This window comes from Polypterus senegalus, chromosome 18, assembly GCF_016835505.1.
Source record: "Polypterus senegalus isolate Bchr_013 chromosome 18, ASM1683550v1, whole genome shotgun sequence".
Lineage (NCBI taxonomy): Eukaryota > Metazoa > Chordata > Cladistia > Polypteriformes > Polypteridae > Polypterus > Polypterus senegalus.
Genome location: NC_053171.1, coordinates 7838405 through 7865201, shown reverse-complemented (window position 1 = coordinate 7865201; position 26797 = coordinate 7838405). Strand labels below are relative to the sequence as shown.

General features: G+C 41.6%; 1 protein-coding gene across 4 annotated transcripts in view; it reads right to left on the bottom strand.

Moving 5' to 3' along the window:
• Positions 1-14179: 14179 nt before the first annotated feature.
• The window catches only part of LOC120518989 (neuronal PAS domain-containing protein 3), a 716144-nt gene continuing 703526 nt past the window's right edge, over positions 14180-26797 (bottom strand). For all 4 annotated transcript variants that reach the window (XM_039742042.1, XM_039742043.1, XM_039742044.1 and 1 more), the window contains one exon: positions 14180-18072. In XM_039742042.1, coding sequence (XP_039597976.1) covers positions 16733-18072 — 1340 coding nt within the window. In that variant the 3' untranslated portion in view covers positions 14180-16732. The remainder of the gene's footprint in view (positions 18073-26797) is intronic.

Here is a 26797-nt window from a genome sequence, read left to right as displayed (position 1 = left end):
ACTTGAGGCTGGAATTGTTGCCAAAGGTGCATCGACAAAGTATTGAGCACAGGCTGTGAATACTTATGGACATGGGATTTCTCGGTTTTTGTATTTTTAATAAATTTGCAAAAACCTCAAGTAAACATTTTTTACGTTGTCATTATGGGGTGTTGTGTGTAGAATTCTGAGGAAAAAAATGAACTTAATCCATTTTGGAATAAGGCTGTAACATAACAAAATGTGGAACAAGTGATGCGTTGTGAATACTTTCTAGATGAACTGTTTATTGATAAGGACAATGGCAACTTTATCAATTTAAAATTAAATGTACAACACTAAAGTGTGTGGGAAGTGAAGAGATCTGAATACCTTTTGAATTCCCTTTATATGTTTTCATGGATGGATTTGTATTTGTGATATTAACCCGCAGCTGTGCTGATGTATTAGATAACATCTTTCACGTTCGTCCACACGTCTGTATGTCAATGTGCAGTAGGCCTGCAACAACTAATTGATGTCCTCCATAATAATCAATGAAGAGAATCGCTTCCAACACTTTATTGTTACCTTGATGTATATTATGTGTATCTCTGCTTTGTCCAAGGATCGTGTTAATTACATTTTAAGGAGAAAAGGATGTACTGGTTACAATGGATGAAGAAAATCAAACAAACTCAAAATTGTGAAGTCGTTCCACCTGGTAAGAAATCGATCTCCAAGATGTGTAAAAATGATCTCACTCCTTACGGGAACACAACTGTGATGTGGAAAGGAAATGCATTGGAGGAATTGGGAGGTTAGGCTGTGAGGAAGTTTATCAGAATTAGGTGATGTTAAGAGTGGTGACGCAGAGGGGTCAGTGCTGGGGCGGCTGGTTGGTTTTTTTTAAATATGTTATATAGAAATGTCTACGAGTGGAAGTGAGCGTCTGTCCGACCGGCCCGGAAGTGAGAGATGGAGTTGGGGTGAGGCCTCCACCTCCGAGAAAGCAGAAAGCTAAACGTCTACGTGTAGAAGTGTCTGTCTGTCTGCCTGCCTGCCTGTCTGCCTGCCTGCCTGTCTGTCTGTCTGTCTGTCTGTCTGTCTGTCTGTCTGTCTGCCTGCCTGCCTGCCTGTCTGCCTGTCTGTCTGTCTGTCTGTCCGGCCTGGACGTGTGAGGCTGAGCATGAAGTTTAGAGAGCTAGCAAGGCGTCCCCAAGTTAACGAGCTGGAAGAAGAAAGCCACTCTGTTGCCAAAGTAAAACTGTTGAGAATACAGAGAAACTCTTACACACGCGAGACGAGCACGTCGGCAAAATGACACCTAGGAGAGAGATGTCCAGAGGAGTTCCTTTCAGTTACCTGACTTTGCCACATTTCCATTTTTTTCCGATGATTTCAATAGTTTCTAGAGCCCTGGGCTTTTTACAGCACGGGCCTACATAGCCAGTATACAATAAATGGTTTGCCTAGAAGTATAAATAACAAGCCGTTTAAGTTTGCAGACGATATGAAGCTCAGTGGATTGGCAGATAATCGAGAACCCATTGAGTCATCACTGAGAGACTTGGATAGCTTATGGGCTTGGGCATGAAATTTGACCAAAAGTAAATGTAACGTCTTCTACATAGGAAGTCAAAATGTGAGGTTTGAATACACAATGGAGGTCGGAAAATCAAAAGTCCACTTCATGAGAAGAATTTAGGAGTCACATTGGACTTGATGGCAGACATTGTTCACAAGCCGTTAAGAAGGCTCACAGAATGTCCGGTTATATAGCGCCTTGATGTGTGGAGCACAAGTCCCAGGAGATTAAGCTTTCTAAGTCATCGCTGAGGCCTCATCTGGAGCACCGTGTTCACTGATTGTCTCCAGGGTGCAAAAAGCACAAAGCAGTGCTACACAAATTCCAGAGAAGAACATCTTGGCTGATTGCAGGACTACACAGGATGAGTTATGAGGAACGATTAAAAGAGCTGAGCCTTTACAGTGAAAGCAAAAGAAGATTAAATACATTAATGAGGGAATTGGTTCAGTGGATCAAGATGATGACATTAAAAATAAGTTCATCCAGAACACGGGGACACCGCTGGAAACTTAAGGCTCAGTTTTGCAGGAGTCTCTCTTCACACGGTGAACCACAGCCACGTGGAATAAGTGATCAAGTAGTGTGATAAACGTTAGGGACCTTGAAAGCTGGACTTGATGTATTTTTGCAAGAATTTTGTGGCACGCTTTGATGGGCTGAATGGCTTGTTCTCATCCAAATTGTTCTAACGCAGGGGTCCTCAATGACGGTCCTGGAGAGCCGCAGTGGCTGCAGGTTTTTGCTCCGACCCAGTTGCTTAATAAAAAGCACTGATTGCTAAAGTAACACTTGTGCTTCACTTTAGTGATTTTGAGCCCATTTTGTCTTAAACAGCTATTTGAATTGCTCCTTATTATCAATAACATGCAAATGACACGAGAGAGCAGCATTTCTCCATTTAGCTTCTTTACATTGACACCTGTGTGTATTTATCTGCACTATTGGGTTTAATGAAATACTTGGAAGAAAAATGAAGAGAAAAAAGTGAAGGACTGAGAACTACTCGTCCATTTTAGCCTTCAAATCATTTGCATGACAGAAAGGGAAAGAAAATCTAGGATGTGAGAAAGAGCTGACATACTGTAGCAGAGTTCATTTAATTTCATAGCGTGTTAGTGTTTTATTGGCAAGAATTGCTTTCTAATTAAGCAACCAGGTCAGAACAAAAACCTGCAGCCACTGCAGCCCTCCAGGACTGGGATTGAGGACCCCTGAGCTAATGAGGTCCTGCTCTCACTTGCACCAGGGAATAACCCAGCAGCACCTTCAACATCTCACTTTTTCTGTTTCCTCAAAAGAAATCCGTGTCTGACAGTGAAGGGTCTGAGTCAACGACAATTTGCAGAAATTATTTTGCAGGGTATTTCTTGATGATGGCGAGGACTACGATTTGATACTAAACTGGAAAGAAAAAGGGACTTGAAATACAAACCAACAAGTCTTCTCCACATCTTTGCTGCCATCTAGCAGATAAAATCAAATCTTGAACCTCACAGTGGTTTCAGCCTTCTGTCCCTTGATGTTGAAAACAGCCTTCAGAATATCAAACTAGCCCATACGGTTATGTTATCAAGGAGAGTGAAGAGTGAAGAGTAAAGAGTAAAAAGAGTAAAGAGTGGAGAGTGAAGAGTAAAGAAAGAGTGAAGAGCGAAGAGTAAAGAGTGAAGAGTGGAGAGTAAAGAGTGAAGAGTAAAGAGTGAAGAGCGGAGAGTGAAGAGTGAAGAGTAAAGAGTAAAGAAAGAGTAAAGAATGAAGAGCGGAGAGTAAAGAGTAAAGAGTAAAGAGTGAAGAGTAAAGAGTAAAGAGTAAAGAGTGAAGAGTGGAGAGTAAAGAGTGAAGAGTAAAGAGTAAAGAAAGAGTAAAGAATGAAGAGTGGAGAGTAAAGAGTAAAGAGTAAAGAGTGAAGAGTGAAGAGTAAAGAAAGAGTAAAGAGTAAAGAGCGGAGAGTGAAGAGTGAAGAGTGAAGAGCGGAGAGTGAAGAGTGAAGAGTAAAGAAAGAGTAAAGAGTAAAGAGCGGAGAGTGAAGAGTAAAGAGTAAAGAGTGAAGAGTGAAGAGTAAAGAAAGAGTAAAGAGTAAAGAGCGGAGAGTGAAGAGTGAAGAGTGAAGAGCGGAGAGTGAAGAGTGGAGAGTAAAGAGTGAAGAGTGAAGCTCCTTCATGTTTCAATAAACTGCTCTTGCAAAAGCACTTTATTTTTTTTTAAATCTTGACCAACTAATTAATTAGAAACAGGTTGTTTTTTGCAGGCCTGATGCCCACATTTGTAATTTTGCCTTTTATTTTACACTCTCTGTGTTACGCTCGATTATACGTACAGTAGAACATGTTTGGCATACCAGTGGCACGAGTGATGTGTTGAAATGTGCCCGTCTGTGAGCTGCTGGCTCCTTCATAACTTCGCCTGTGATTGCAGTTCCTGTTTAGCCATCTTGTGTGCTGAAGCTCTGACCTTATCGGTGTATCAAGTTTATTGTTTGCCTTGCCTGCTGGTTAAGGCCCTCAACACATCAAATAATGAGGGATCATTTTAGGGGTGCTGGGATTGTACACCATGTCCCCTATTTAGGCTGCTAACCTTTACAGTCCCATTGAAAAGTTTGGACCCTGCGACAAATGTACATATTTTGATGGTTGAAGTGAAAATAATAATTTAACTTTGACATCAGACAAACTAAACCAATGGCTTTTTTAATGAAAATGGAAATGACTGCTCACATTGTCCAGTGCAGACAGCTTCACGTTGTAAGATATTCCTGGACTGCCTTGTATGCACAGCACGTGTAACATCGACCCGCAGCTTTTCCATGAAGTCCAGGTTTGACCATTCCAGAACGTTCACCTTGTGTTCTTTGAGGGACTTCAGATTCAGAATTCCACGGATTGCTTTCCTGTTGTACAAGCTTGAGTTTCCGGACAAACATTCTCCTCGAGGATTTGTTGATAGTCAGTGGACTCCATTCTCCTCTGTCCTTGCACGACGTTTACTCTCCTGCTGGATGTAAAAGTGGCTTCACATAAAAACAGTTAACAGTTGTCAAGGTGTTGTATTCTTCAGAAACTTCTTCTATGTCTCCAAACAAACCTTTTGTTGTTGTAGCCAAAGAGTTGGCTGTTAACTTTATTTGTCAACAGCAACTTCCATCCATCCATTTTCTAACCCGCTGAATCTGAACACAGGGTCACGGGGGTCTGCTGGAGCCAATCCCAGCCAACACAGGGCACAAGGCAGGAGCCAATCCTGGGTAGGGTGCCAGCCCACCACACACACCACACACACCAAGCACACACTCGGGCCAATTCAGAATCGCCAGTCCACCTGACCTGCATGTCTTTGGACTGTGGGAGGAAACCCACGCAGACACGGGGAGGACATGCAAACTCCACGCAGGGAGGAACCGGTAACCCAGACGGGTCTCCTAACTGCGAGGCAGCAGCGCTACCCACTGCGCCACCGTGCCGCCCCAACAGCAACTTGCTTCTTGTTATTTTGTGATGAGCTCACTGCTGCGTCTTTCTTCTGCTGGCTGCTCCATGAATCTCGTCTCTGTTGAAGTCACGCTGCTCAGCAGAACAACGCACTGCCACCTCTTTGTCGGAAGGTCCCTTGCAGTCAGATGGCGTGTTGCATATTCATTGTTTGAAGAGTCCAAGAATTGATTCGACTGGCACTACCCAACGACAGTTCTCGACCAGACAAACACTCAACATGCTGCGCCAGATCACATTAACGAACCTAACGAGCTGAGAGACCTCCCAACTTACAAAAGGCTTCCCACACATTTGAAAGTGCCACATTGACTCCTTTGTTTTTTACAATTGCTTAGTTTATCAAATCTTTATAAAGTTTTGGACAAGCGGACACATTTTTCCTTGATTTACTCCTCAGTTACACAGTTTTACAAATCAAACAATTCAGACTCGATTAACGTGCAGACGTCTTGACTTGTACATATTTCAGTCGCACAGCACATGGTCAGGATACTTTAGTCTCTTATCTTGACGTCTGCAATTCACACCCATTAGCAGGTGCTGAGGTTCTGCCAGGCCATCTTCAGCTCCTGCTTGTCCCCTCAAGTTTTCTCTTCAGCATATGGAAGGCCCGTGCAATTGGATTTCACTCGAGGGAATCTCTTGTACATTCAAGAAGTTTCCATTTTTCAGCTTTAGATGTTTGGATCATTATCTTATTTTAGAATGGAGTGTCGTCTGATGTGTTTGTGTCACATTTACTAGAACTCGAGCAGACCAGATGTTTCTACACAGCTCACAATTCATTGTGCCATCATCGATGAAGAGAGGTGTGCCAGGGCCGGTGGCAGCCATACATGCCCAAGCCATAACACCCCCGCCACCATGTTTAACAGATGAGGTGGTCTCCTTTTGGGCAGTTCTTCTCGTTTTCTACTCCACACTTTGCCATCACGCCGATGTAAGTTCTTCTTCATCTTTTTTTCCCAGAATCCTGTAGGCTTTTTCACAAACTGACCCCCCAGTGGCCTCTGCATCCGTGTTTCTGTTCATGAAGTCAGACAGGAAACTCGGGGCTTTTTCTTGACCGTAGTGAGGATTCTTCTGTAATCGGCAGTGGAGGTCTTCCTGGTCTAACTACTGAGCTCACCAATGCAGTCCTTCCTCTTCCTCTTAGTGACATTCCAGACAGTTGAGTTTGGTCACCCTAAGGGTTCACTGGTGTCTCAAATGGCCTCTTTGACATTCACTGGGACACGTATTGTCCACATGTTGAACAATGGCAGTTACAGGCTGGAAAAAGGGAGAAGCAGGCTGAGGTATCGCATGAAGCCCTGAAACCCACCGGAGGAATCACAACCACCTGTGACACCCAAATGTTATGGTGCCCTGAAATGGGGGCACCGTGTAGAAAACGTGTTGGCGTTTTTTACTTCTGAAACGTCTGCAAATCCCTTAAAATAAACTTCTGAAATGGACGATTTATCAATTTGAACTGTGGAGCAGAGATGGAAATCAAGGGAAAATGGGAAACATTGTGGAGGACACTAAATCAGGACGGTACATTAAACTTTTCATATAAATGCGATTGTTTTAGCTTGTTTTCTGGCAACGGCGTACGCACGGCTTTTACTTAAAATATGTAATATGGCCAGCGGCGTCCAGATGTTTGCATGGAACTGGATATGTTTGAAAATAGCGAGGAAGCGGCGAGGAGTCTGTAGAGAGTCACCTGTCACCCCCTTCCTTTATCTGTTAAAGCCCCAAAGGTGTGGACGGCACCCAACGCTGCAAGCACACTGAGAAGCCAGCCATTCAAAGGAGGCTCAAATCAGACAAACACGACTGCTAAGAGCAGCAAGCGTCAATTTAACAAAAACATGAAAAGCAGGCAGCATTGCAATGACAGCAGACACAAATTGGGCAGCGGACTGACGGGCAGCGGTGCCAATGGAAATGAGTCTGCCCAAAGCCACCTTGTGTCCGTCCAGAGTAGACACAAGTACGTCAAAGTGAGGCCACGGCAGCCTGCCCACCACGTCTCATAGGAAGAGGAAATGAAAATTAAGAAGAAGAAGAAGAAGAAGAAGCAGTAGGGTAGTCAGCTGCAAGTGGGAAACTCAGTCGGGATGATCAGATGTAAAATAAATGATGCCAGATAGTAACAAATCCAAGAGAAGTTTATTATGAAAATGGCACCTGCAGGATGATCAAAATCGAGTTACATAAAGGCAACCATGTATGACATGTTTCTTTGAACTGATGAAAAATCTACAAAAGTATAAAAGAATCCTGTTGTAAATGAAGTATGTACATTTCTGATTTGCAGCATAATCCATGGTCAATGAAAAAGATGTTTAGAAAATAAGCCAGGCACTCAGAATTAGCATCAGTTAGTCATACGTTTTAAAAACCACATCGCCTTTTTGTTTTGTTTCTTTTTTTTTTAATGTTTTAATTTGTTTCGTATTTAGACTTTGTAACACTGTTAACATTGATACTAAGAGAATCCCGTTCCCCATTTTGTTTTGTTTTTTTTCTTTTCTTCAGCTACTTGGCACCAAGGTCCTCATAAAAGAATCTGTAGAATTGTACAAGAAATAGTTCAAAACACAGACACAGTCTTCACAGGTAATGGAGTGCTTTGTTCATGTTGGAGATTTGAAACACTATTTATTTGACAGCAGCTGAGATTATTTGTTAGTTTTAATCACCAGAAATCATTTTGACACAACACAGAAAACATTTAAACAGCACTCCCGCTGCTTTGGCTGCCACATGTGGGTGTATTTCTTAGGCTGTCCACTGCGCCGTCTCCTTTTAGAGCTCATTGCTTAGATCTTTTTGAAGGAAAGAGACAAACTACTGCTGTGGATATTCCAACGAGCTGTCACTGCTACATATTAAGCAGATCTCAAGCATCGACTGGACTCTTGGGCCGAGCCGGACCGCACCAATGAAAAGCAACAGGACAGTGGTGAGGAACGGCAGGAGAGGCGGAGAGCTTGAAAACGGGCCGATTCTGTCGAGTGAGACCAGGAGAAGTGAAAGTGTTCACGTGGCGAGTTCGTACAGCGTCGTGCACCGTGTGTGCCCAACGGCAAGGACAATGACAACCGGCATATACACGTACAGTACATACATCTTCAAACTTCTAACTCCACTTCAGGGCAGCATGGGGCTATTGTGACTACATTGGCTGCCACATACAATCTTTAAGCACCTTTGAGAAGGATTTGGATGACATATTGAGACCACTTAGCTAGTAGCTAAGAAAATTAGCTTGACGGACCAAATGGTCTTCCAACGTTCTTTAGTTGGGACATCAGTGCATCCCACGGCACAGACAGACGCACACTCACACTGGGGACTGCTACACTAAGGTTGTTATAATATTAAGAATTGTGCCACTGATCTCTTTAAAGTATTTTTCATTCTTTTTCTGTATAACATGCCATGAAGAGCTGAGCCAGCTTTAGCACAGGGTGTCAACGTTCAGAAGTGCTGGGATAGGCAGAGCATAAAGACAGACAAGAACAGCTGTGGTCAGCCCTGAAAGGCCCAAGTGTTATATGATCTGACTGTCTGCTGCTTAGCTCAGTTTGTCTACCTTGTTTGGCATTGTACTGGGGGATGTGGTCGTGGGGTGGCACGGTGGCGCAGTGGGTAGCACTGCTGCCTCGCAGTTAGGAGACCCTTAAGGGTTCGCTTCCCGGGTCCTCCCTGCGTGAAGTTTGCATGAAGTCGGATTCAGCGGGTTAGGAAATGGATGGATGGATGGATGTGGTCGTGTGGACACAATATAAAAGAACGCTGGAACCTTGACAAGCTTTGAAGACCTGTGGGAGTGTAAGACATAGACTCCAAGGCCACCTCCGTTGTGACAGAAAAAAGCCATTTCTACACGACCGAATCCCGTGGCTAAAGATGAAATGTGACTGGTCTTCCCTGTCATTTTATAGCAACGTAAGCCGCATTAAACAAGCTAAGCTTTTCTGTGACTTTGTCGCCGCCTATCGCCGAAAAGAGGGATATCGCCGTTATAATTTATACTTATTTAAATAAAGGTTTATTAAAACGCCGCAATATAAAAGAACATATTTCCACGGATCTAACACTCCCATCGGAAACATAATTGGCGCTGCGAGCAGGATTGTAGCGATATTTATTACCCAAAATTAATATTCATAAACCATAATTTTATGATGAATAATATTTTTAAAACATATGCTTTGGATAACAGCGGAAGAGGTGGGCTCAGCCAATTTCCTGGTTGGTCGCGCGCACTGTCATGGACAACCGTGGCTGAGTTATTTAATAATTATACATCCCCCATTGCATGGCCTGAGTTAGAGGGAGAAGTGACTCCTTCAAATGTCCAACAGGTGGTATTGGCGCTCAGGCTGGAGCGCAGGGGAAAAAAGGAACAAGCAGCCGGTGAGATCGGCTGGCTTTTATTAACTGCAGTACGTGAGTTGGATCATAAACTGCAGAATATGATCATTGAATGTGGGGAACTTCAACAAGAAATAGAAAACTTACAAGACCTGTGGGAGTGGAAGCTATAGACTCCAAGGCCACCTCCGTTGTGACAGAAAAAAGCCATTTCTACACGACCGAATCCCTGTGGTTAAAAATGAAATGTGACTGGTCTTCCCTGTCATTTTAAAGCAACGTAAGCCGCATTAAACAAGCTAAGCTTTTCTGTGACTTTGTCGCCACCTATCGCCGAAAAGAGGGATATCGCCGTTATAATTTATACTTATTTAAATAAAGGGTTATTAAAACGCCGCAATATAAAAGAACATATTTCCACAGAGCTAACACTCCCATCGGAAACAAAACCTATAATATAAAGTTACACAACTGCAAAACCATTAAAATTTAAATTTCTCTTAATATCAAAACGTTGCTCCAACAATAGACACCCTTTTATTTTCTGCTTTAAGGCCATTACCTGCGGTTCCTGACTAAATCTATGAAGAACTAATAATGTCATATGTCCTTTTAAGAAAAACATTAATATCGACACTCTGCATAAAGCCGAGAGTTTAATACACTCACTCACTGGCTACAGACATAGCAGGAGTAGATGTCTCATTTGACTAGAAAAGAAAGCCGTTCTACTTTATACTTATTTAAATAAAGGTTTATTAAAACGCCGCAATATAAAAGAACGGAGCTAACACTGCCATCAGAAACAGGGACACCTTACAACTGCTAGTTTCCTTAACCTGCACGTTTATTTGGAGATGTAAGAGAAGAACCTGTGGGATGACGGAGGATCAGCAGCCGGGATATTACAAAGCCAACATTCTCGATGTTTCCGTGACTTCATTTAAACATTTAAATATGTAAACTTGCACACATATGTTAGTATGCTTGTGTTTGAGTGTGTTTTGCACTTTGTAGTAAAAAAAAATAAAAGGCATGCCTCTTAGTTTAATGGACAAATTAAAACTGCTCTAGGAAGTTTGTGTGCTCCAGTGATTGATCCGTGCTTAGCTCCGGACTTGAGCCTGATAACTGCTGGGGAGCTGAGTTAGAAAATAGACGGGCAGATGGAACGAAGCAGTGGCTCTCAGACGCCATGTACTCCATGGGGCGCCAGGTTTCTGTTCCTACCAACTTCTCTTTTGAATTGAACTAACCTAATTAACCAAGCTGTCAGTTGCCAGTTTCAGCATCAGCAGCCATACTACCTGCACTCCAGAAGAGCTCATCCATCTGAAGCCTGGCAGATTTGGGCCCGGCCAGTACTTGGGTGAGAGGTCATCTAGGAAAGGTTTGGGTTATTATTGCAAGAGGTGCCAGTGTTGCCAGCAGGGGGCGTAGATCCCAATGCCCCCAGTGCAGTGACAGGGACAATATGGTGTATAATTTGAGGCTTCTGTCAGGTGATAAAAGATCTCAGGGGATCCCCGGCCATCTGTGTCACCACGTCATTGCTAATGTGTGCTGGCTGTACTTGTGCAAAATGGCTGCTGTGGCATCATCCACATGGGGGCGACACATTGGTGGTGGTTGAAGCTTTATCTCCATTTATGTGGAGCACATTGAATATTGAGAAAGGTGCCATTTAAATGTAATTCATTATTATTAATTATTTTGGGGTTAGTGTTGGAATTTTAAAAACACATTTTGTCAGTATTTATCAGAATATGCCAAGTATTTATGTATGTATATATACGTATATATTTTTTTTATATAAAGATTTAATGCTTTACACTCATCTGGAACAAAATCCTCCAGTGAAAAAATAAATAATGTACTTTATAGCTTTAGATGTGCTGAATCCATTTCTGACATTGGACCTTCTTTACCGTAAATTCAGTGAAAAATGCTTTCTTGAAAATGACTGTTGATTTATGACGTGTATTGTTCATACTCTGAATATTATTTGAGGTGAAACATGGCAGTGATCGCCATTGTTAATGTTAATTGAGGTGGAAACGGCCCAAAAATCAAGTATTTGCTACATATTTTTACTCTGTCGTCTTATTATTTCAAAATAGCCAGGAATTTATATTTCAAAAGTTAGGAAGATGCCTTTTTAAAGTTCATAAGAGAGAAAGTTGTTATTGTAATGGTTTATACAGAAATATGTAAAGTCAGGCGTCTTCATCCATTGTCTTAACCAGGTAAGCAAATGGTAAAAGAATTTATTGAGACCACGAAGTTACTTGTTAATTTAATAACTTTTGTTACTTTTACTTTTTGATTTGTTTTAAGTCTTCTTTTTGTGTCATATGTTGTATGCGTACACAAACAAACAAGAGAGTTTTTGGTCTGTTTGTGGGGAATCCACCTGGCAGCAAAGCAAAGGTTGCATACTTTATTTGTGAAGAAAGCCGAGCGTCTTCATTTTGGTGTCAGTTAGCGACCAAGATAAAGTTTGGGCTTCTAAACTAGATAAATAGTTTTGCTTTTCATTTTAAATCTTCATCTCTTAACAATGGATGGCATTAGCGCCGTTCTGCTGGCAGATTTGGATTCAGCAACCTCAAATCTATAAAGAACAGCTAAAGTGAAAACAATTTTATTTTTCAAATCAGCGATATTTACTGTGGGGTATGTTGGTGGATCTAAAAATGTCGTAGATGCGACTTCCATCGTCAGTGTCATTGTTAAATGTCTTTTTAAGGACATAATCAAGGAATCAAACTATAAAGAGAATGTATATTAGCTTTACAGGAGAGTTAAGAGCTTAAAGCTTTAGAAAAAATCCCAGTATTTCTTAAAACATTTGCTACCCATCGACGATTGACTGAAATCTAAGTAATCAACATGGACGTCAATGTGAGTGCTTGCAGTGCACCATACAATGCATCCATCTCTCCGTTGTGTGCCACTCGGCATGTGGTGCATAAAAGCAGAGTTAATGTTTGTGACGCAGCATCTGTTGGAGTTACAGAGACACAGCCACCTAATGGACACACACACAGACAGACAGACGGACACACAGACAGACAGACACTTAGCAGTTCATTAAGGCGGACACAAACCACAGCCGTGCTCTTTTAAGTAATGACTGAGAGAAATAGCCAGTTGATTAAATGAGATCAATTCGAGGTAAAATGAGAATCTGGTTGGAACAAATGGGGCCTGCAGGACTACTACTGGAATAAAAGGTGGATTGATGGCACAGTGGGTACCACTTGTGCCTCACAGCTCTAAACTGGAATTGTTCTTTTGGAGAATTGAGATGCTCTCCATCTGCTTCTGTGGGCTTCCTAGTCATCCCCACTTTCCCTACGTAGTTATGAATGAACGAGATTCTGATTTCACTTATTTATGGCAGGACTTGTATGTCGTCTTCTCCACTGTGTAGGTTTCTATCTTGCACCGACCACAAATGGAATAGTCCTCGCCTCTCAGCAGCTTCACGTTACAATTGCATATGACAATTGTCTCCCAGCCTGCACCCTCATCTGACAATCTGTGCCTCCTCACAACACTCTATGGTAGGAAATGATATACAAAGCGATGGATTCCCCTGCATGTATGCAGTCACACCCTTCCATTTCTTCACCCTGCTGTGTTGAAGGTTGCTGACTACAGAACATAAAAAGGTAAAGAATGTCAAACTTGAAATTGGTCAGCCGGGTGCTGATGCTGTTTTGTTGCTTCATGTGAGGCCAGAGAGGCGTCTCTTACTCAGTCTGTCTCGCTTGCTGCAGTGTGAGACGGTGTGAGTAACAGTGGGATGTCTACCTCTCGGTTATCTCTTGCTCACTGTTTTTATCTTCTCATGTTAAGATTTTTATGAAACAATGCTTGGGTGGTTGCACTGTATTAACACAAGGTGCTCTGCTTATCTCTGCCGTAGCTTTATGCATCAGCCTGAGTCGTTCATTCCTTATAATTCCAGTATGTGGGTATGGTGTATTTCATGGGTCGGATATTCGTTTTGTTCTTGAAGCTATTGGTTTATATACACTTGGTACTGCTTCTGTGACATTTGATAATCGGACATTTCATTATATGGGATGATACGTGATGTCTGTGAACATCCCCCTCGTGTAACATTGAAATGACTTGCACGATCAGTCTAACAAACTAACATCAAGTCCTCCGGCCACTTGTCTCGAATTGAAAACTCTTGCTGTTGCTTTTCGATTGGCACGACCCCTTCAGGCTGCTTAATATGTTGCATAGGCGACAGGTGAAATTTACAAAATGAAACCTCATAAAATAATCTCAAGCAACTTAAACGTTTGAGGACTTGGAACTCCACAACAGATCCGTTTCAGGTCCTGTTTTGACCCTGTTCAAGCCAGATCCAGTGTTTTTTCAATTTGCTGACATTGTTTCAAGAGGCTCAGCTGGGGGAGACAGACCAAAAAAGACACAGAGTGACAAAACCACTGGACTGAGCAACATCAAGTAAAGTAATAAACATGCATTTCCAAAACATCTATAAAAATAGATTTATAGTCTGAAACTTTATTTCTTTAAGAAACATTTAAATTACGTGTGTGTGTGTGTGTGTGTGTGTGTGTTTTAAACCTGTCTTGCTTGCTGTGTGATCTGCTATGTCAACGAGTTTGGTGGAAACCAATGAAATACACCCAATGCGTACAAAGTAAGCACAAGGGACTCTGGGAATGTTTTTACAACTGAGGCTTTATGGTATCAGTCTGTTACATACATCTAAGCACTATTTTTTTTTTTTTTTTTTATTATTAATATTTTCAGATATATTTTTTTTTCTTTCAAATTTGTTGTGAAAAGTAGAAATTTGTTGCAAGCTGGAAGCTGGAGTTGTACCCAGAATTCTTCCAATGAGAAAAGAAAGAATGGCTCCATAAACCTTGAGTTAGTTCCAGAGTCTTTTTTTTTTATCTCTGACAAGATGAGGTCTGTCGACTACACAACAGCAAAGCGATAGCTGAAACAGAAAGGGATACAGACAAAAGATGCAGCAAAAGGTGACACTACAGAGGAAGGCCACCACACAAAAACCACTAACCCCCAAGAATCACTGCTTCACTAGGACTGACTGCGCAGGGCGAGAGCAACTCTACCCCGGACTAGAGATTAAGCACAGAGAAGACAAAGGACAAAACAGCTACATCAGCTCAGTATATACTGCATATAGTAACAAACACGGAAATTGCCATGAGACTGACAGCCAAGGACACTTACACATTGTACACATTACAGATCTCACGTTTGTTATTAGATACCTTTTATGAACGGCTGCCAAAAGATGGAGTGGAAGGTTTGGTTTGTTTTTTTTTCTTTTTCTTTCATTTTTTTTTTAAACCAACCCCAACTGTGTTTTTAACACTGGCTCGTGACATTTATATATATATCTTTCTGCTATAATATTTTGGCAATATAGAGAAAATTATAAATGTGAACACTTTTTTTTTTTTTTCATTTAAAATGCATTTTTTTTGCCTTATTAATTGCATGTACCTGTTACAACCTGATACATCTAGTCAGAAACCTCCAAGAACAATTAATTCAATAACATTACTTAAAGTGGATGCCAACCATAAAGAATCTATTAAATAATACATAATTAGAATTAAAAACCTTTAAGACAGCCGTGTCCTTTCTTCAGAGATTCATATTGAACATTAGCCTCAGTTATACAGAGGGAAAAATAATCAACAACCCATTGCATCCAAATCCATTGTCATCCAAGTCTTAGAATTTCCTAAAGGCTGCAGGACTCCTGAAGTAAGTTAACTTGATTGTTAATTCAGAGGTAAAGTAAGGTTTTGAAGCAAAATCCTTTTTTATTTATTTTTTTTTTTTATACATACATACATTCTCAAGCCCGCTTAATCCAATTTAGGGTTGCGGGGTTGCCCGGAGCCTATCCCGGCTGCACTTGGCGCAAGGCAGGAAACAGCCCTGGAGGGATGCCAGTCCATTGCAGAGCAGGTACATATTAACCCTCAGCCTCGTATCTTTTAATCCAATTCAGGGTTCAGGTGGCTTATAGCTAACCTGGCAGCACTGGGTGCAAAGCAGGAAATAACCCTGGAAGAGGAGGGGGGATTTGCCAATCCGCCACACAGCACACCCAAGCGCACTTAAACTGGTCCAATCCTCCTACAACACACACGTTTGGGCATGTGAGAGGAAAACCAGGGGACCCACAAGGACACGAGGAGAATGTGCAAGCTCCACACAGACGACAGCCAGGTGCAAGATTTAAAACCTGGACACTGGACCTGTGAGGCAGCAGTGCTAAGCACTGCGCCGCCGCCACCACCACCACCACCACCACCACCACCGTGCCTTTTTCATTTTTAGCTTTCCTAAGATGGACAAGCTGCAGCGGTGACCCACTATAAAACAACCGCCTTTTTTCAACAACTTTTTTTTTTTTTAATAATGTTTAACAAAATGCTTTCCAGTCATGGAGACGGAGGTTATTAAATGGTAGCACCATGATTTTCAAAAAGGAGAAATGTTAAGTGTTGCAGTAAGCTATTCCTATTGTTCTTTTTCCAGGCCAGGAATGAACTCAAATTGCTTTACTTTCATGGAAGTAAGGATTTTAAAGAAAGGAGCTGTTGGCTTTAAAATTCCGCAGGAAAGTGCGAAACCCACCCAACCCCAAAACTCTCTGGAAAAAAAACAAACAAAAAAATGAACAAACAATCAACTGAAGCAAATCGCCTCAGAATTGAAGAGCCCCTCGGGTTTAACTTAGTTAAACAGGGTGCACTCTCTATTTCTTTCTTTCTCTAGTTCTTTCTTTCTCTTTTTTCCTTTCTCCTTCAGCCTTGATCACATCAAGAAACATAAGAAGTGTCAGGTTTGACTTACTGAAAAAATCGCATCCTTACAGTAGACGTCTACAAATGGAAGGCATCTTTGTAAAGATGCAGACACAAAATACAAACAATAAAAATGGCCATTGTTTTTTCTCTTTCTAGAAGATGACAAAAGAGCAGGAGTCTGCACTCTTGACACTCTGAAGGCAAAAAAAGTCAACTCTTTCCATGAAAGAATAATTAAGTTTAGTGGACAGAGAGAAGACATGATGAGAAATACAAGAGAGGGAGGGAAAGTGAAAGAGACACGAGGACAATTCCACAACATGAGCCAACTTGCTCAGGTTCAAAGTGCTAGACTTAAGTGTTTTTTTTTTCTTATTCCAAATGAAACGACACAGTCGTACGCCTCGGAGTCTCTGACAGTGAACACAGTAATATGGTCTCAGTGTTTTTCTTTTTTTTTCTTTTTTTTTTTAGTCTTCTTTCCGCTCCAGGGTCTGTGTGGTGTGGATTCCATTGCTGTACACAGGGAATGGAAGAGTTGAAAAGAGTCCCTCTGCTGTGGTAAAGACATTCCCTGCCGGCATTTGTGTCAGGCTGGATGCGCTGACGGCGCCACCAAATGGCCCAGACATGTTAAGCCGATGAACGTGGTGGTAGAGCATCTCCATGGGAGTCTTGGGATCAAGTCCAAAGCTGGAGCTGTTGACATCCACAAAGTTAACCGCATGGGCATTTGGCAAGAGATTGCCCTGCATTGCTAAGGTTACTTCAGCTGGGGCGTAACGGATGGTGCCAGTGGTATAGACCCTTTGGGCGGCAGTGCTGGTGGCGGCAAGGGTCCCTGTTACCCTGTGAACTAATGGAAGTACCACATTGCCAGCTTGTAACCTTTGAAGGGCCTCCAGGTCCCCAGCATACAGCAAAGAGCTGGAAGTACTTGGAGTTCCCTGCTGTTTGTCGCGAGGAGAAGCTGAAAGTGGCGGGGACAGAGGGTCTGAGGAGACGGGTGCAAGACTGGAGGAGGTGCTAGAGGAGGACGCAGTGCTGCTGCCGTTGAACGGAGTCTTGCGGCTTCCAGAGGCCTCTGCCCCCGGTGGGGTAAGGACAGAGTCGGGAATGGCGACATGTAAACTGCTGCTGCTGGTTTGTGGAGATGGGAAATGATCAGAGCCAGGAGGCTTGGTCATGCTATAGGGGGATTCGTTCCTTGAGATCTCCCGATTGGGAGGATAGTTCCAAATACTGCTATCATTGTCAAAGTTGATGGGCTCTGAGATTTCAGTTTTGATTTTGAGCACTGAGGCACTGTTTGGTGAGGAGAGCAGCTGGGGCTGGTCTACTAAAGCGGGGTCCAGCCCATTGGGGCTTGATGTACTGGAGAGCCTACGCCTTGTCGTTCTACTGCCCTTCTGTTTTTTCCTCCTCTTCTTCCTCTTCTGGTGCTTACTGGAAGACGGTGTGCCGGCTTCTCCCATGCTGTCAGAGTCCTTGGCACTGTCTGAGGTCACCGATTCGCGGCTGTGTAGCCGCAGCGCCGAGTCTCCTTCCACATAGCGTTCTACCTTGATTTGCATGGCTCCCAGAGTGCCAAAACCATCTTCCTCTGTCATCTTGTTGCTTTCAAAATCTGAATGCTCAAAGCTGTCTTCGCTGTCCCGGCTCTCCTGGTTGCTGGAGCTGTTCCCATCGTCATTGCAGTTCATTTCGTTGTCTGACTGGTTGTCAGGCTGCTTTTTGCTGTCAGACTCGGGGTCTTCACTGTTTTCTGATTGATGCCCCTTTCCATCAGACTTGGAGTTTTCATTGTCCTCTAAATAGAAAACAAACAGCAAAAAATGAAGCACAATTAAGAATAGATAAAGAGCTACAACAAGAAAATGCATCATGAAGGGGAATTGTAAGTCTAACGTTTTATTCAGGGTTTAACAGTTGTCCCTATTCTGAATTTGTTCATAATGAGAGTTACAGAAAACTCTTTTGACCTAAATATTTGCACCTTGTCTAATTTAGGGAAAGAAACATTTCCTTAGCTTTAGGAATTCTTGGCACATGTAACTGTAGGCATCCATTTTATGAGGGGGGATGCAAAAATGTCTGGAATCAGTCTATAGTGTGGGGGTAGGATCTACTGTATATACTCGCGTCTCAGTCAGATCTTGAAATCTGAAAAATCGATCATAAAATCAGACCACGACTTGTATGCCCGTTCAAAAATGCAACACTTTTAATTATTATTTTTTCCCTCCTCCAATCTCACATCAGCTTCTCAGACGTCGAATTTTGTTGCAGCAGCTCAGTTACCAATTTCTTTTGCTACTTCAATGACATTTAATTTCAAACCAGCTTCATATTTTCTTCTGATCGAATGCTCCATTGTAGATAAACGTGTATGAGGGTGTGAGGTACAATAAATACAAATCAGTGCCAATGTCGCTTCGGAATAGTTAGGGCAAAAGGCAGTGTGCCCCGTGGTTACTCTCCCAGGTGGGTGTTAGCATATCACAATCCCTTGTACCAATAGCGTGAGTTTTCGCATTCGACTTATACGAGCGACATTATAAAATACTAGAAATTATACTGTAAAATCAAGTCCCGAATTATCCACGGAAGAACTTAAACACGAGTAGATACAGTAGTTCACAAATATGCTGCTAGGTATCTTTTGCCTACAAGTCTGGTGAATGTGTGTGCTGAATGGAATTGAGCCGAGTTGAATAAGTGCGTATTTCTGGCATTTATTCTACAATCTCGCATGTCCCTTAAGCGATTTTGTTGTTTTTTTTTTCTCCCTTCAAGCTACCATGGAAGATTTTCTAGAGACATTGATGATTGTGTTTTTCTGTATTTTTGGACTTACTTATTAACAATCTGTAAAAAACGACTTTACATTGACATGCTGAGAAATCTACAGTAAGTATCAGGAAAAATATCTGGAAAAGCGGCATACCCAAAACTAGATTTTGCATCAGGACAGCTCACACTGCACTATCAATGCGTTTTTGACCCAAAACAATGTGGTGGTTACTTTACACCCCCTATATTTGCCAGATTTCTCTCCCCACAACTTCTGTTTGTTACTGAAATTAAAATTGTGACTGAAGGGAAGAAAATTTGCTACTATGGAAGAAATATGGGAAAAATATTGCTGTGTATTGTTCGTATGCCATTCCGTGTCGGTTTTTCTTGGTGCTTATTAAACGTGTTCTGCGATTTTTGTGATGGGTGATCATAAAGAACAGCGAGTCTGCATTAAATTTTGTTTTCTATTAGGGAAATCAGCTGCTGAAACTGTAGTGATGCTTAAAACTGCTTTTAAAGAGGAAGCTTTAAGTAAAACGCAGGTCTATGAGTGGGTTTCGCATTTCAAACGAGGGGAAATGTCACTTGAAGAGCAACCAAGTTCTGGCCGACCTTCCACAGTTTGGAATGATGAAAATCTTGAAAAAGTTTGTACTGCAATTTATGAAGATCGTCATTAAACTATGGAAGAGATTTCTGAATTGAATTGTGTATCTTGGAGTTCTTGCCACCTTCCCTATTCGCCTGATCTTTGCTCCATGCAAACTTTCTTGTTCCCGCATATGAAAAAAAGAACTCAAAGGAAAGTGTTTTTGTATCATGGAGGAAGTCAAAGAACAATGGCTGCAGGCCTTGGACAACATTCCTCTTCAACAATTCCAAAAATGTTTACATCAGTGGAAAAACTGTTGGGACGAGTGCATTCATTCACATGGAGAGTACTTTGTTTTAATAATTTTTACTTCCAGTTATTTTTGGGTACCCCCTCGAATGTGAAATTGAAAGTTTTGAAACATTGTAATTTACATTTACTCAGAGTTGGAATGTTGTTACCAGCTTCAACTCCAGTAACCCAATAACTGCTTTCCGACTCCACAACTCCAACGGTGACTTCACAGACCTGTATTTTACACTAGAATTACCAGAGCCTATGAAAAAACTTGTAGATCCGTCTCACCTTAAATTGTTTCTTAAAACCGTTCGCACCTCTCCGCCAGCGTCTTTTGTTCAGTATCTTTTATTCATCAGCATGTGCTGATAAACACAAGCTGCAAGCAGCCGGCTATTCCGTCCCCCCACCGACTTAGAACGGGCACAGACTTCTCCCAGCTCAGGCCTTGATTGATTATCTGGGAGTGAAGTGGAGTTTTAGACTGGAAATAATAGATCGTTGTTCGGAACACACGTATTTCATGTGTGTTCTGTTTCTACAGTAATCTGTGTGAACACATTGTTAAAACAGAAACTTTTTCATATTTTAGTAATAAATGTTACAAAATGTAGGCATAAACTATAAAATGTGTGAAGCCTGAAGGCCAAAGATCAAATAAACACTTTCACAAAAGGTCCAAGAATGTCACAACAGCTTCCGTGGTGTACCGGTAAGATTCCGTCACTCAGAGCGCAGCAGACTTGCCGTACCTCAGAGACCCGAGTTTGATTTCCCACTGGGGAGAAAATTTATTATTTTTTTATCCTTCGCTGTTCTGCCTGCCTGAACTCCCTGTCTATATATATATATATATATATATATAGTAATAACAGTAATTTTATTATTATATAGCAGCTTCCCTGTCTGCCTATCATATAGTGCCTTTACTTCCTATCTATCTATATATCTATCCCCTTAGCAGTTTTTTATATATCTATTATACAGTGCCCTATGGGGTACCAAACAGGCAATTACAATGATTTTTGGAATATATAAAGTCATTCCTGAATATATAAAGTCAGCGTCGGAATATATAAAGTCAAAACTTGAATATATAAAATTTCCGTGCTTGTCATTTCGCTCGTACTAGTGAAAGGTAAACTTTGACAGAAGCCACTCGGAGTCAATCGGGCTAGTGAGGTTTGTCCAAAATTGTGCCCATACAAAAAGAATAAATAAATATAGTGTTCAAAATGCTGGGCACATACATCATTTTGAATGAAAAGGGCGGCACGGTGGCGCAGTGGTAGCGCTGCTGCCTCGCAGTTAGGAGACCCGGGTTCACTTCCTGGGTCCTCCCTGCGTGTAGTTTGCATGTTGTCTGTGTGGGTTTCCTCCGGGCGCTCCGGTTTCCTCCCACAATCCAAAGACATGCAGGTTAGGTGGATTGCTGATTCTAAATTGGCCCTCATGTGTGCTTGGTGTGTGGGTGTGTTTGTGTGTCCTGCGGTGGGTTGGCACCCTGCCCAGGATTGGTTCCTGCCTTGTGCCCTGTGTTGGCTGGGATTGGCTCCAGCAGACCCCCGTGACCCAGTATTCGGATTCAGCGGGTTAGAAAATGGATGGATGGATAACTGAACAGTGGGTTTTTTTATATATTTTGCTGAAGATGTTTTTGTTAACTTAGTTCATTACGTTGTATTAGGAACTCACTGAGTTTGCTAAAAATGTGCCTGAGTCGTTTCAATCAATATCAATATAATCTGAAGTTAATTTATATATTCAGAAATGAGGTTATATATTCCGACGCTGACTTTATATATTCGGTAATGACTTTATATATTCTGATGACGACTTTATTTATTCAGAAATGACTTTATATATTCCGAAAATCATTGTAAATGCCTGTTTGGTACCCCATAGGGCACTGTATAATAGATAAATAAAAAAACAGCTAAGGGGATAGATATATAGATAGATAGGAAGGAAAGGCACTATATGATAGGCAGACAGTGAAGCTGCTATATAATAATAAAATTACTGTTATTACTATATAGATATTATTTATTGACTTACTTCCTACAGTGTTAAGTCACGAGTGCAGAGGTTCCCATGTACATATACAAAGTACAGCGATGGCAACAGTGCATTCTTGATCCGATGTAGAACAGTCATCATGATTTGAGTTGCCTCTGTTATAGCGTGTCTGAGAAAACCGCAGTGTCAAATGCAGTGTTGATTGATGGGTTTGAGTTGGGATCGTGAACGCGGCTGAGAGAATAACAGAATAAAAAAAAAAGCTTTACAAGTATCATAAATTACACTGGCTGTTACAGACTGGAATCAAATGTATGTTTTTATTTTAAAATCGTAAGAATACGTGCAGCTCACTTTTCAAAACCGACTCATCTGGAATCGAACCCGTAAAGTTCAGACTACCAGTCAAGAGCTGATACTGTTGCGCCACCACAGCGCTCTTAGCAAATGTGTGTCAATATCGCACTCTGATGCAGGTTGTTTTTCTGTAGTTATATTTTTGAATAAAAGTGCACTTGTTCTATTATATTTGTACTTTTTGTGAACTGTTTCTTTCATATTTGGACTTCAGGCTTCGCACATTATAAACTTCATGTCTACATTTTGTCAATTATGACTAAAACATGAAAAACGTTTCTTCTTTTAACAATGTGTGTACATAGATCTATGTAGACATGGAACTCACATGAAATGCAAGTGATTTTGCTTGACTTCTCACTCTATACAACTCCAAGCAACTGACATGCAGGTAAACAGACTTGAGCTGAGAAAACTGTGCGGGGTGGGGGATGTCATAGTAGGCTGCTTAGCCACAAATTTAGAAGACAAAAGACGTGACGGAGAGGTGTGAAGTGTTTTAAGGTGGGACTGATCTACGAGTTTTTTCGTAGGCTCTGGTAATTCTAGTGCCAGGTTTAAATTTCTTTTTAATGTCTGTTTTTCTTGATTTTAGATTCTTTAATTACAAACCTGTATGTTAGTTAGACAAATAATTAAAAACACATAACAATATTATGTGTTCTCAGTCAGTTTTCTTTTATTGGTCTGTTATTTCATTTTTTTTTTTTTTTGGTGGGTATTCTTGCCATCCAAGGTTGCTTGTATTTTGTGGGTGGGACCCTAGAGGCGGGGCCATCATTACTTCATCACAGGGAACAGGGAACAGGGAACCCCATCCCCCAATAAAGGCAGGCCGGGAAAGGGTGTTCCTTGCCTTTTATTCAAGTGTGCTTTTGTGGAGGAGAGTTTCCTTTATTTTGATTTTCTGGGTTTGCTGGTAATTTTGTCTGTCCTTGGATTTTAAATTACTGGACTTTTGTACTGGGACCTGGTCACTGTCTGCGGTGGGTTGGCACCCTGCCCAGGATTGGTTCCTGCCTTGTGCCCTGTGTTGGCTGGGATTGGCTCCAGCAGACCCCCGTGACCCTGTATTCGGATTCAGCGGGTTAGAAAATGGATGGATGGATGGACCTGGTCACTGTGGATTGCCTTTGAGGTAAAAACGTTTGCCTTGTTAACTCAGCCAGAATGTAGAATGGTGGCTAATGTGGGTCTGGCGATGGAGGTGGAGAGCAGCACGGGGTAAAGGATTGGAACTAAGTGGAAATGAAAAGGGGATGGTATCTTGATCGGACCAGATAAACAGAAATGGTAGACAATGGTGGTGAGTGGAAGATGTAGTGAAAACGGTGTGAGCTGGAGCAAGAATTTGAAAGAAAGTCCTAGGGAGTCCCTAATGGCCAGGACAGTGTGGGGTTTATAGCAAACTTTAAATGGTTCTTGTTAATTTCTTTCATAATTGCTTTACACTTAGTTATATTGTTAAACTGTTTCCTGCAACTACTTCTTTATTCTTTTCAATCTTCTCTCCAATCCTAGTTTCAAGGAATTGCTACATTATATTTTTGAGTATTTTGTTATTTTTACATTTTTGTCAAGAAGTCCTTTTTTCTTTTTAAAAGTTGTGGCCCTACGGAGGACAGAATCTGGCTTTGTGTCTAAGGATCTATGCTGGTATCTGGAAGGTTACCAGTTCAAGTCCTGTCACTGTCAGAAATGATTCTACTCTGCGGGGCCCGTGAGTAAGGTCCTTAACCTGAAACTTGCTCCACGGGTGCTGCATAACGGCTGACCCAGTGCTCTGACCTCTAAAAGTCATGCAAAAACACAAGTATAGCAAATCAAAATTTGTAATATCTTCTTGGGACTTTACCATTATTTTAGCACTTTAGGAGCCAAAGCCCCATTTGGACCAGTATAGGCCTAAGCCAGCCAGGCTGCCTGGGAGTGAGCCTTATTTGGGCAGGCTAATAGGGAGACATTTCCTGCTTTTCAGGCCGTCCACCATTTTATGTTCCTGTGTGTGTGAATCAAAACAGGCTCTTCATAAAAGCAGACATTGATAGACAGTAAAAATAATCACAATAAGAATTTTTATTTTGTGAAGGATAAATTTATAGGTCATTCTTTTCATGTGTACAGATTACTGTGAAATTCATACTGCCATGTGCTATTCGATATGCAATGTGTCACCACTCTCTGGTACCATAATCAGTGATGTATATGAAAGATGCTATAAAAAAAGATATTAAGCTTCTGTAGATGTGAAAGTTGCTATGTAATAAGTTTATAGGGTCATTGTTGTAATATTATACAAATTCAGTGTATCTATCAATCAGTCATACAGTGCCTTTCACATCTTTTTATTATATAGTGCCTTTCATATATGTCTGTTAATGTAGTGCCTTTCACATCTAGCTAGCTATCTATTACAGAACATCCGGAAAGTATTCACAGCGCATCACTTTTTCCACATTTTGTTATGTTACAGCCTTATTCCAAAATGGATTAAATTCATTTTTTTCCTCAGAATTCTACACACAACACCCCATAATGACAACATGAAAAAAGTTTACTTGAGGTTTTGGCAAACTTATTAAAAATAAAAAAACTGAGAAATCACATGTACATAAGTATTCACAGCCTTTGCTCAATACTTTGTCGATGCACCTTTGGCAGCAATTCCAGCCTCAAGTCTTTTTGAAAATGATGCCACAAGCTTGGCACACCTATCCTTGGCCAGTTTGGCCCATTCCTCTTTGCAGCACCTCTCAATCTCCATCAGGTTGGATGGGAAGCGTCGGTGCACAGCCATTTTAAGATCTCTCCAGAGATGTTCAATCAGATTCAAGTCTGGCTCTGCTCTGGCTGGGCCACTCAAAGTCATTCACAGAGTTGTCCTGAAGCCACTCCTCTGATATCTTGGCTGTGTGTTTAGGGTCGAACCATCGCCCCAGTCTGTGGTCAAGAGCGCTCTGGAGCAGGTTTTCATCCAGGATGTTTCTGTACTTTGCTGCAGTCATCTTTCCCTTTATCCTGACTAGTCTCCCAGTTCCATCCCCACAGCATGATGCTGCCACCACCATGCTTCACTGTCTTTGTCTCATCAGACCAGAGAATTTTGTTTCTCATGGTCTGAGAGTCCTTCAGGTGCCTTTTGGCAAACTCCAGGCAGGCTGCCATGTGCCTTTTACTAAGGAGTGGCTTCCGTCTGGCCACTCTACCATACAGGCCTGATTGGTGGATTGCTGCAGAGATGGTTGTCCTTCTGAAAGGTTCTCCTCTCTCCACAGAGGACCATTGGAGCTCTGACAGAGTGACCATCGGGTTCTTGGTCACCTCCCTGACTAAGGCCCTTCTCCCCCGATCGCTCAGTTTAGATGGCCGGCCAGCTCTAGGAAGAGTCCTGGTGGTTTCGAACTTCTTCCACTTACGGATGATGGAGGCCACTGTGCTCATTGGGACCTTCAAAGCAGCAGAAATGTTTCTGTAACCTTCCCCAGATTTGTGCCTTGAGACAATCCTGTCTCGGAGGTCTACAGACAATTCCTTTGACTTCATGCTTGGTTTGTGCTCTGACATGAACTGTCAACTGTGGGACCTTCTACAGACAGGTGTGTGCCTTTCCAAATCAGGTCCAGTCAACTGAATTGACCACAGGTGGACTCCAATGAAACATCTCAAGGATGATCAGTGGAAACAGGATGCACCTGAGCTCAATTTGGAGCTTCATGGCAAAGGCTGTGAATACTTATGGACATGTGCTTTCTCAATTTTTTTATTTTTAATAAATTTGCAAAAATCTCAAGTAAACTTTTTTCATGTTGTCATTATAGGGTGTTGCGTGTAGAATTCTGAGGAAAAAAATGAATTTAATCCATTTTGGAATAAGGCTGTAACATAACAAAGTGTGTAAAAAGTGATGTGCTGTGAATACTTTCTGGATGCACTGTGTGTTGTGCCTTTCACATATATCTATTTTTCTATCAATCAGCTCCTTTCTTATGTATTTATGTTATGCCTTTTATATTATGACTAACTTGGCATTTTTTATGGTAAATTATTACTCTTTGATTTATTTTCAGAATGTGCTGCTGACATTAGCTTAGTAACATTTTGTTTTCTAGTTATCAGTGAACAATGGCTGTTTTGTGTGCCAGTTTGTTTGGGCACTGTTCCGTTTGCTGGTCATGTGGTTTTTGACCTCTGGTGTCATTGTGCTACCCTTATAAAAGATGGCAGTGCATATAATCTGGCATTTGAACTATTAACTATCAAAGGAAAGTCTCAGATTTAATATAAAATTACCTTCTTGTGTAAATATTTCCGAGACTGATTCTGATTGAATATTTTCCATTACTGACACTGCAAGGTGAAACCATTTAAAACTATTTGCATCTCTATTGCTAACCATAGGATGGAAATGTAAGAGTAATTTATGACTGGGTGCATGCAGTGGACGTCAGTGTGTAATGGTGCACTTATCCTG